Below are 12158 nucleotides of genomic sequence, written 5' to 3'. Positions count from 1 at the left end.
CCACCATACCACGGACAGTGTTGGATGCCACATCCACCATACCACGGACAGTGTTGGATGCCCACATCCACCATACCACGGACAGTGTTGGATGCTATATCCTATCACAAACAGTGTACTGCATATCTGTGTCCCACTGTTTCTAGACTTTTCTAAACTCACGGTGACTCTCTCCTAAATGTCAGATGTGCACACCGTCTGGCTGTTAAACTCAGTCCTCATTCCTGCAGAGCACGCACTTTGCTGACTGAGCTTTCTCCAGCAGGCTATTTTTAGTTCTTTATATTAGACAGTGAAACTTACATTTCTAGACACTAAGGAAATTCTGATTGTATTTCATTCTTCTAAAAAAAAAAAAAAACTCCAAATTTAAAAGGGCATAGACTCCCTGTATGAGTCTAGTTTTGATTGCTGTAATAAAAGTGGCAGCTGCATAATTCATAAAGGAACGAGCTTTTGGTCCGGGATAGAGCTCAGTAGCAGAATGTTGGCATAGTGGGCATGATGCCCGGCTTTCCATTCCTAATGTGTATATGTGCATCACATACACACACAGACACATACAGAGACAGATGGGGTGGGGGGAGAGAGAGAGAGAGAGAGAGAGAGAGAAGAGCCGAGTCCTGGAAGCACAAGAACTTGGGTGGTCTGGCTTCCTGTGAGGCCTCCTGGCAGAAGATATCCCAGTAGTCTGTGCAGAGGTGATAAGGAGCCTCGAGTCACCTGGTGAAACAGAAACTGGGGTTGGGGCAGCCATGCTGCCTTTGGTTTTGTTTGTTGCTTTGAAACAGGGTCTCTCTCTATGTAGCCCTACCTGGTGTTGGGTTAGAAACACACGTTTCCATAACTGGCCAGCCACTCTACCTTTTAAAACAGCCTGTCCTCATGGAAATTAACTTACTTCATGAGCCAAATTCAGTTCCTCCTCAAGGTGATGTTCCTAAAGGCTTAACAACCTCTTGAGGGTTCTTGTATCTCTTTACATATTGAGGACCGGGACTGTAGCACATAAGTCCCTGGGAACATACCCAGACCACAGTGCTACCAGTTTGTTTAAAAGTCGCAGCAGCTGTAGAGGCTGGTGTCTTGAGCTATTGTTGTTAAGAGACACCACGACCACAGTAACTCTTATAAAGGAAAGCACTTAATTGCTTACAGTTTCAGAGGGTCAGTCTGTTATCATCATGGTGGGAAGCGTGGCAGCACACAGGCAGACATGATGCTGGAGAAGGAGCTGGGAGTTCTATATTCGAACCCACAGGCTGCAGGAGGAGAGAGACTCTGGTCTTGGAATTGGCCTTTTAAAACCTCAAAGCCCACCCCCAATGACACACTTCCTCCAACAAAGCCTGTCTTAGTTAGGGTTTTACTGCTTCGAATAGATACAATGACCAAGGCAGCTCTTGTAAGGACAACATTTAATTGGGGCTGGCTTACCAGTTCAGAGGTTCAGTCCAGTATCATCAAGGTGGGAGCATGGCAGCATCCAGGCAGGCATGGTGCAGGAGGTGCTGAGAGTTCTACAACTTCATCTGAAGGCTGCTAGCAGAATACTGGCTTCCAGGCAGCTAGGTTAAGGGTCTTAAGCCCATGCCCACAGTGACATGCCTATTCCAATAGGGCCACACCTTCTAATACTTTCAAATAGCACCATTCCCTGGTGGCCAAGTGTCCAAATCTATGAGTCTATGGGGGCCACCAAACAGGGTAAATAAGAAAGCTTTTCTTTCTTTCTTCCTTCCTTTCTTTCTTCCTTCCTTTCTCCTTCCTTCCTTCCTTTCTCCTTCCTTCCTTCCTTCCTTCCTTCCTTCCTTCCTTCCTTCCTTCCTCCCTCCCTCCCTCCCTCCCTCCCTCCCTCCCTCCCACTTTCTTTCTTTCTTTCTTTCTTTCTTTCTTTCTTTCTTTCTTTCTTTCTTTCTTTCCTTGGTTTTGGCTTATCTGAGGCAGCGTTTCTCTGTGTAGCCCTCCCTGGCTGTCTTGGACTCGCTCCACACACCAGGCTGGCCTCGTACTCACAGATCTGCCTGCCTCTGGCTCTGAGTGCTGGGCTCAACGGCATGCACCAACCACTGCCTGGCATAGGAAGCTTTTTCTTGCAACTAACTGACTCATCTGATCTCTGCGATTGCTTCACTTAGGCAGAAATGGTGGGTGGAAATGGCAGCAAATTATAATACTGTGATTTCTTTTGAAATGGGTTCAATGGACAAATCTAACATCAATAAATATATAACAGCAAGCATGAGATTTAGGGCTTATGTGGTTGATGAGTCTGAGATTTTAGTAATCATCATTATCATCATCACCATCAGTCATTCTAGGGAAGGAACACAGGGACCTTCGTGTTGATTTACTTACAAGGCAAATCGATCACAATTTGCCAATTCTGTTTTCCCGATGGGTAGAATTGGATGTAGGGGTTGGGGGATAACTGGGTTTCTCCCAGAGCTTACTGCCTGAAGCCTTTGGTCCCTCTCCCTCTGCCTCCCCATCACAAGCCGCTGCCTCATGAGAAGACAGTCGAAGAAACCAGAGTCACAGCAGGTTCCAGGGCTCTCGTTTCTGCCGCCAAGGTGGCTCTGAGATTACTTTTCCGTCGTTCAGTAGGGTACTGCTACATTCCGGGTCCTTTAATTGTCTTCTCAAATGCTACACTCAGAATGTGATACCATCTCACCTGTTGACCGAAGCTTTGTGCTCCTGCAGGGTACGAGGCCCCGGCTCGGCTCCCACACACCACCGCTGTGCACGCCCCCTCCGTGCTTGCTGATCCCCTTTCAAATTTGTATCCATACCTTCCTCTGTCACCTTAGTGCCACACGCTGGCCATGCTCCATCCCCTGTCAGCCCACTCCGGCTCGTGAACAAACCATCCCCTCCATCCTCCGTGGTCCAGTGAGGAATTAGAAGTCTCAGTCTAGGAAAGACCGCGTGTAAGCGCCCACGCTCCTGCGCCTGCGCAGAGCCATTAGGCGATGCCGGGTATCATCTGCTGATGCTTCTCCTCTCCTGGAGCCTCGACAGCATTAAAACTTATTTCTCCCATCCTGAAACAGAAAAGAACAAAAGTCATTTAAACTGTTTTAAGAATATTTAAAATTGCTGGGTGTTGTTGTTGAAAGCCTTTATTTAGCCGGGCGGTGGTGGTGCACGCCTTTAATCCCAGCACTTGGGAGGCAGAGGCAGGGTGGATTTCTGAGTTCGAGGCCAGCCTGGTCTACAGAGTGAGTTCCAGGACAGCCAGGGCTACACAGAGAAACCCTGTCTCGAAAAAACAAACAAACAAACAAACAAACAAAAAACAAAAAAAATAAAGAATGCCTTTATTTAATCCTAGTATTTGGGAGGCAGAGGCAGAGGCAGAGGTAGGAGATCTCTGAGTTGGAGACCAGCCTGGTCTACAGAACAGGTTCCAGGACAGCCAGGGTGATACTGAGAAACCTTGTCTTGAAAAAAAACAACAACAGGAGGCTTTAAATCATGGTGAAAACCTTTGTATAACATGAAGTTAAGTTGCGAGTGTCTCTAAGCGTAAGTTAGCGTCATGTTATGCAACTGAACTCTAGAGCTGTCAAAAGTGGAGCTCTGGCCTCTAGACAGCGCTTCCCTCCCTCCAGCCCGGCCACTGCGATCCTGTTCCCTCCTCTCTGTGCATTCGACTTCTGACTACTGTAAACAGTGATCCTGTAAAGCTGGGGGCCCGGAAGTTCCTTTCACAGCACCTTCAGTTCCTTCCCTCGAGTAGGTGATGTACTTTGAGTGGGCTGTATGGTGTGGTTCTACTTTGGATTTTTCAAGGAACTATCTTCCTGGTTTCCATGGTGACTATGCCATCTTACCTTCCCGGTATACAAGCTTTCCAGTCTCCCCACAAGCTTGCCAACATTTTATCTTTTGTTTCTTTCTTTTGACAGTATATGCTCCAAGTGTGTGAGATGGCACCAGATTGTAGGGTAAATCTTTCATGTTACGATTCCCCATTGCTGCGGATAGTTCTCCGTCCTCTCCAAGACAAAACCCCGATAAATAGCTGGCTTTATTTTCTGAGTCACCCTGTCAAATCCTAAGTTTATTCCAATAGGAAAGTTAAATTTTTCAATACATCTGGGGGTGTGGAACACACCTATAACTCCAGCCTTCCTAAACTGACCCTCGAAGCCAGTTGGGACTTCTTTCTGTCCAGATACATGTCCACCTTCTAGATGTGTCCAGAAACATCCGTCAGTGCTCCTGCCCTGCCCCTACCCCCTGCGCCCTCCACATGCCCCTCCCCCATCTCTCGCTTTCTTGCTGTAGGTTAGCTTTCCTCCACCTCCTGCCTTTAAGCCCCTTTTCAGCATGAGGGACCTGAAAGATTAAGTATTACTTGCTTGTTTAAAGATGCTCAGGGTAATAGTCAGAGGCCTGTATGTTCTCCAAAGCTAAGCCCAATATCCCTTCTTCACCTTTCCAGCATCTCTCTGGACCCCTGTCTCCTGAGTCAGGGCCTTGGCGCTTGATGACCTCACTGCCAGGAATATTCTTTTCCTAGACAACTGCATTACTTGTTCCGCGCAATCTTTATGAAATGTGACCCACACCATTCTGTTTTCAAGGTTCACAAAGGACATCTCCTTAGCTATTTCCCAAGCTCCTCTGCTCCTCATTGTCAGTACCAGCTTGTCTCAGTTCCTAACATTCTATAGCACATATTTTATGCTCATTGCCTCTCCTGGCCCATTACAGTACCACCTTCGTGAGGGTAATTTTTTGTTTGTTTCTGGTTGTATCACAAAACAGCTGGAGAAGGTCTGGCTTGGAACAGGATAATACATATCTGTAGAATGACTAAGTGGGTAGATAGAACATGAAGCTTATAATGACTTAAATGAGAATGGTCCCCATAGGCTTTATGTTAAAGTGCTTAGTCACCAGGGAGTGGAACTGTTTGGGAAGGATTGGGAGGTGTGGCTTCGTTAGAGTGGGTGTGGCTTATTGGAGGAGGTGTGTCACTGAGAATGGACTTTAAGGTTTCACAAACCCAGGCTAGGCCCAGTCTCTCTCTTTGTCTGCTGCCTGCTGATCAGGCTGTAAAGCTCTTAGCTACTGCTCCAGCACCGTGCCAGCCTGCTTCCTGCCGTGATGATAATGGACTAACCCTCTAAAACTGCAATCGAGCCCTCAATGAAATGCTTCCTTTTATAGGAGTTGCCTTGGTCATGTTGTCTTCTCACAGAATAGTAACTAACTCAATTTCTCTATGGCACTGGGATACTCTTTCTCCTTCACTGTTAGTAGTTTGTTCTAAAAATCTAGGAGAAAGTTAGGATGAGTGTGTGTGTGTGTGTGTGTGTGTGTGTATAAGTTAACAATGGAACATAATACTTGGCCAGCCAAAGTATGCTCATGGATCTACAGAGATGTTCTACCTGGGGATCATTAGAATACAGGATGCTACCCCACACTCAGAATCAAAATTGGCATTTTTATGAGACCCACAAGAGATTATTTGTAAATCTTGAAAAGCTTGGGGATTGAGCAATGGCTCTTGAACTGTGTCTACAAACTGAAAATCTTTTGAAACGCCTGTTGCCTAGGGCCCCACTCTTATAAATTGACTTAATTCTTCTGGGTACATAAGTCACTGGTGAGAAGGAGAAGCTAATGACCTATTCCACTTTCAAATTATATCTGGCATCTGCCCCCACTTACCCTCCACTGATGTCCATCACTCTGACCCAACCGAGGGCCAGGTCACTCTGAGTGACTTGTTGGCCCGATGTCCCTGGCTTGTCTTCACCAGTTCCATTAGTGTGAATGCTGTCTTCTCACGTGAAGTTTCGGGGAGACCTTCCCAGTGGTGGCTGCTCCTTCTGATCCCCATCTACACTGTCTGATCATCTGCTGCAGGAAGTCACCGCTGGACAGCTAGCCAGCAACCCAGAGAGCGCTCACGCCAGAGAATGGGAAAAGCACCATGCTTCATCTCCTGGTGGATACAGGGAGAGCTTACAGCTGGGGTTCTACCCAGCACAGAATGCAGACAGGGCACTGCCCTGCAGTCTGCATTCTAGTCTCAGGAGCTCCGTGTTTTAACTATTCATGCCTCTCTGTGTTCTTACACCCACTGCCTGGTGCTGTCATTTCCTGGGTAGTGCCAACATAAGGGTACAGAGCTATCCTCTGAGGATAATCCAAATATGAATTAGAACACGACGCTGAGTCTGAAGCTCTTTTCCCAGTTGCAAGGAGTTGGATGGTGGAGGAGTGTGAGCGTGTAGAGCGTTAGCAGGCATCTGGGATGCTCGGGTGGTATGGAGCATCTCTAGACACTGATTGTATGGACTCTCCTGCAGATCAGGTCTCCAGTGCCCATGACTCCCTTGGCCCTGTCACCTCCACGGAGTACCCCAGAACCTGACCTCAGCTCCATCCCTCAGGACGCAGCCACTGTCCCCAGCTTGGTGGTCCCACAGGCTCTCACAGGTATGTGTACAGAATGGACTCCTAGAGTAACAGGGTGTCCTTTCACCTAATAGTTACTTTATGAATCTAAGAGTTTCTCTGAGATGTTATTTCACTGGGTGCGATGGCACATGCTTTTAATCCCAGGAGACAAAGGCAGGCTGATCTCTGAGTTTGGGGCTAGCCAGATCTACAGAATGAGTTCTAGGACGGCCAGAGCTACAGAGAGAAACTCTCTGAAAAGAAAAAAAAAGAATGAAAAAAAAAGATAAAAGAAAAAGAAAAATTTCCCTGAGATAGCTCAAAGCAAGATTTGACAGGGTAGCTGCTAAGCCAGCCCCCATTCTCTGAAAGCACACTTCCTTGTCTTGCAGTTTGGTTATTAAAAACTTTGTTTTGGGGCTGGAGAGATGGTTCAGCAAATAAAAGCACTGGCTGCTCCTCCAGAGGTCCTGAGTTCAATTCCCAGCACCCTCATGTGTCTCATGACCATCTCTAAAGGGACCCGATGCCCTCGTCTGGCATGCAGGTGTGCATGCAGACAGAGCGCTCCTACATTAAAAACAAAACAAAAACAAAACAAAAAACCCTTTGTTTTCTGTGACTGTTGTGAGTGGTGGGTTCAGCTGGGTGCTCTGGAGTGTACAAGTGAGAGCAGAGGCTCGATCTGAGTGTGCTCATTTGAGTGTGCACAAGAACATGTTCTTTCTGCACTGTAATTCCAGTGGCTACCATACGCCCTAACCCAGTGTAACACTTTCCAGTCTCTCCCCCACCCCCTCTCTCATGATGATGTATCAGCCAACCAGCAACTCCATCTTGTAACAGGAGTTAGATGGCTATAAAGACACACACACACACACACGCACACGCACACGCACACGCACACGCACAGGTGCACACACACACACACACACATGCACGCATGCACGCACACACGCATGCGCACTGCCCATCATCACAACTTCAGTCCTTGCTCCCACCCACTACATCCCTTTAGGGTTTAGCCCCTCCCACTGTAGTATAAAGACTAACCCCCTTAACATGGCTGAGGAAAGCACTCGTGGGTTTCAGCCCTGGGCCCCAACCCCCCACCCGTGATTCCATCCACTAGGTGCTGTTCACAGCATCTTAACCTATTCCCTTCCTCTGTTTGGAATGAGCATCCTGTCTAGTCACCCCATTGCTGTTTCATGCTCAGCTCAGACATACCCTCGTGAAAGTGAGGAGAAGAGCGGGGCAGCCTTGGAGAATGAATGAACTCCAGGTTCAGCGGGAGTTGTCTCCAGGTTCCATGGTGCAGCCCTGAGGGCAGCCCTGGGCCATTCTCCAAGCACTTCAGCCTGTTACTTCACGAAGGAAGCCATAATAACGCCCAGCTCAGGCTTGCTTGAGCGCATGGGAGGTGCCTGCCTACTGTCGAACCATCCCAAAGCCCTGCTAGTCACCCCTAAAGTCCTTAGTGCCCCCTGAAACAGTGACCTCTGAGGAGAAATGCTCATATCGTGGAAGGACAAACACTTAAGAGCGGGCACTGGTTTATGGAAGATAATGTGACCCCATTACTAATATTCCATTTTACTTCACTGATGTGAAACTTCTACTTCTCAAATCTATTTTACGCTATCAACAAGACTCATGAGGCGGAGCCTCACTAAGCCACTGGGAGGGGAGAAAATTTCCCACCTTACTTTGCAGATAGTTTTTCTCAGGAGGCAAGCTAGGAAAATCTACATTTGCTAAGGAGCTGGCATTGGGAGCAGAGAAGAAATCAGGCTTTTCTAAGTAGACCACGGTAACATTATTGTTACCTTTAAATCTTCACGCAGCTGACCTGACAGGAGAGGACAGGACACATTATGTCAGAACAGTCTGGAGTCAGGCTGACCTGTTGGGCAATGACTGTCAAATTGCAGGTGGAATAGTTGTGAGTGGGCCATAGCTGTGATCTTAGAGCAGAAGTAAGTTGAACTTGTATCTACTGACATCTTGTAGAAGAGGCCCTCAGCCAACTGTTCTATTAATATTATTATTATATTCATATAAATATAATTATTATTCACTTAATAACAATTAACCCATTGGGCATTCTTCTCAGTAGAAATATTTTCTCTAAAAAGAACTTATGGTGATCCCTGAGATGGCTTAGTGGGGAAAGGTGCTTGCTGACAGGCTAGCTTGGTGATCGATACCTGGGACCCACAGGGTGGAAGGAGAGAACATATTCCCCCAAACTGTCCTCTGATGCCCACATGTGTGCAGCATAGCATGCCTGATACAAACACATACATGTGCACGAGTTTCCCCCAAGCTGTCCTCTGATGCCCACATGTGTGCAGCATAGCATGCCTGATACAAACACATACATGTGCACGAGTTTGTACACACACACATGCATATGCACACACACACGCACACACACCAATGTAAAAAATTGATGTGTGAGGTTTTTATTTCCTCTTTTAATTGTAAAATTCATTCAGCTCCCTCATGTGGTCTCCTGAAAATTTATTAAACATGGAAAATCAGTTTAGAGACATTCTGACACTTTTCTATAGATTTATGTTATATAAATATGACACCTATAAAATATACATTGACAGTTAAAATGTAAATGAACACAATTTATGTTCAAAATTTCATAATGAGATATATTACTTTATTAATAGTGAGGAATTTGGGGCTTGAGAGGTGGCTCAGTAGTTAAGAGCTTGCTGTTTTGCAGAGGAGCTGGGTTCCCCACACCCACATGGTAGCTTACAGCTGTCTGTAATTCCAGTTCCAGAGGATCTGACACCAGATCCCAGGACACTGCATGCACATGGAACATAGACATACATATAGGCAAACACACACATACACATACAGTAAAAATAAATAAATCTTTCAAGTGTGGAATTACTGATGGTCTTTGAGCATTATTTTCTGGAGTTATAAATAGCAGTCCCATTGGAACCTCATACTGCTTCTAGAGAGATCAGTGTCACAACAGGCTTCTTATTGATGCAAGTTCACAGAGACCAGCTTTTCTTGGAGGAGAAGGAGAGATTTTGTCCCGTATCCGCCCAGATGAAAGGTATACCCAGTGTACACCTTCATGTACACTGTCTATATGGCCCATAGTAATCATCTTCTGTTCAGTTTACACAGAGGAGACCAGCTATCCCTCTGCCCACTGCCAGGAGGTCACCTCTAGAGCAAGCCTTCTTACACTGGGAGGATCAGTCCCGCGTCTGCCCTTGGCAGCTTTCCCAAAGCCAGACCAAGTACAGGCCTGAAGAGCCGCCAGCCTACGCAGCCTGCAGAGATGGTGTATTTGGAATGCTAGACACCTCATCTCTGGTATTCTCTGTGCCCACAGTGTGCCTCTACATTAACAAACAGGCCGATGCAGGGCCATACCTGGAGAGGAGGAAGCTGCAGCAGCTTCCGGAGCGCCTGGGACCCGAGCGGCCTGCGGCTGTCCTGCAGCAGGCGGTGCAAGCATGCATCGACTGTGCGCATCAGCCGAGGCTGGTCTTCTCCCTTGTCAAGCAGGGATACCGTGGTGAGCTGGTGTCAGGTAAGGTCTGGGATTGTGGGAGGGATGGTAGGGGTCTCTCTGCAGGTATTCCCTATTGGGGACAGTGGCTGTGTCCAGGGCTTTTACCTGCTGGGCTCCAGGTCCTCTGTGAATTATGAGCAGAGTGTATCTTTTGGGATGACTTGAGTGACAGCTACCTTAGACAGCAGGATTGACCTCCTGGGTCTTCACCCTTGACTCCTTTGTCCTCTCCTGATTTTCAACACTGTTCCTCTTCAGACATATCCACAACACAGTGGATTTTGAAATAAAATCATACTTGTTCTTTTCCCTAAATCCTCCACTGGTTCCTACGTCTAAGTGAGAGCCCATATCGTGTACAGGGCCTGTAGGCCTATGTGAGGTGTTTCCAGCTCCCTCTCCAAACTCGGGGTTGCTTCTCTCTCATTCTGTGTTTAGCTCAGGTTAGATGACTTCTCTGCTAGTCTTCCTGCAGCGTCCTTCAACTATTCTCATACCCCAGGACCTTTGCACTTGCTGTTCACATCTTCTGGAATACCTTACCCTAGTGGTCCACGGCACCCTTTAGTATTTCTCCTCAAATGCTGCCTTATCTGAGTCCTCTCTTCTCCTGACCTTGATCAGACCTCCTTTATTCCTTTGTCACAGCTCTCAGTACCACTGAGTGAAAAAGCAAAAGAAATCTCACAATTTCAACCTATGGGGGGCACACCTCCTTAAACAGGGTCTCAGCTCTCCTCCAGTTTCAGCCCTGATCTGCCAGCTTCCAGAGGAACAGATCTGCCTGTTGAGCATGAGGCTCAGAGGGCAGAGTCCTGACTCTTCAAATCTTTTGCCTCTCTGCCCCACACTGTATAACTCTTGTCACTGCCGGGATCAGCAGGCTTTGCGTTATTGAAGATGTAGGCTCGTGTTTTCTCTGGCTCAGCATTGTGGCCGTGACCTTCCTTAGCACCAGGAAAAGAGGCAGATTTCCTGGCATTGGGCTATAGGGTTAGTTAGCAAGGGGGAGCAGCCATGGGAAAGCATGCCTGGGTCCCAGAACTACCGAGGCAGAGGCAGGAGTATCTTGAGTTTGGGGCCAGTATGTGCTACACAGAGAGTTCTAAGACATCTGTGTTACATTGTCTCAGAAACGAAAGGAAAGAGATAAAAAGAGGAGGGGAGGGGGAAGGGAAGCAAATGGAGGTGGGGGAGGAACCTCAGCTAGGTCCAAGTTCATGTGTCTGCCTCAGGGGATATCTAAGGGCTTCAGTGATAGGAGAACCTGTGAACAAGTGAGGTGAGAAAACTCGAGTCCAGGAGTTGCTCCCCTGCTCCACGTCTGCCTTCCACGTGAGCCATTTTCAGACCCTGTCCCCTTTCCTTGCATAGCAGAGCTCAAGACAGATGTGGTGCTGAGGAAGGCCCCTTGTCTCTGTGTTCATTCTCCATGTTGCCACCTGTCTTAAAGGCTCTGTAGTCCCTGACCCTGAGCTGGAAGAACTGGTCCTGAGCTTGGCTTTCCTGCCCCTCCCTCTCTGTGGCCTCAGGGGTTTGGCACTGGAGAGAAAACCAGAATGGATGCCTTTCAGCGTTCTGATTGGCTGAGGGGATTCCTGGAAGCCAGAGTGAACCATTTTTCCTGATGTCTTGGAGAATGGCATAGCCTTGATCTAATGCCTCCACCCTGAGGCCATGAAGTGCTGGGGAGCTTCTCGTGTTATAGTCAGAAATGGAGGTTCAACAAAGTTACAGGACAGCATTCATGTGGCCCGGAGCGGGAGCAGGAACTCAGGAGAAACAGCCAGGTGCCCACTCTGCACTTAGAAGCTGATCTTCAGGGCAGTGTTCCCCAGACACCCCACAACACAGCACCTAGAGGAACCTAAAGGCTAGAAGAGGGTGCTTGGATCCCGATACTGTTAAGAGTTGCAGGGAGCAACATCATAGGGCCCCAGCATCCCTCCCAGCACACCCGGGATGCTCTGCCCTAGCCATAGCTCCCGGGAGGGGAAATTTATGAACTCGGTAGTTCAGCAACCTCTTAAAAGAGATGGGGTTTCCAGCATGTATGCAATCCCATGAATATTCATAGAACATGTGCACGACTTAATGGATAGGCCTGAGGCCCCAAGACCCTCCTACCTTGGAGCAAGTTTCCGTATCACTAAGCCTTTTAAAGACAGTG

General features: G+C 47.7%; 1 protein-coding gene across 2 annotated transcripts in view; it reads left to right on the top strand.

Moving 5' to 3' along the window:
• The window catches only part of Scml4 (Scm polycomb group protein like 4), a 91918-nt gene that overhangs the window by 52921 nt on the left and 26839 nt on the right, over positions 1-12158 (top strand). For both annotated transcript variants that reach the window (XM_028769027.1, XM_028769026.1), the window contains 2 exons: positions 6336-6465; positions 9806-10006. In XM_028769027.1, the coding sequence (XP_028624860.1) occupies positions 6354-6465; positions 9806-10006 (313 nt within the window). In that variant the 5' untranslated portion in view covers positions 6336-6353. The remainder of the gene's footprint in view (positions 1-6335; positions 6466-9805; positions 10007-12158) is intronic.

This window comes from Grammomys surdaster, unplaced genomic scaffold (assembly GCF_004785775.1).
Source record: "Grammomys surdaster isolate TR1022 unplaced genomic scaffold, NIH_TR_1.0 190, whole genome shotgun sequence".
Taxonomy (NCBI): Eukaryota; Metazoa; Chordata; class Mammalia; order Rodentia; family Muridae; genus Grammomys; species Grammomys surdaster.
Note: the sequence above shows the minus strand (reverse complement) of the source record. Positions and strands in the feature narration are given on the sequence as shown.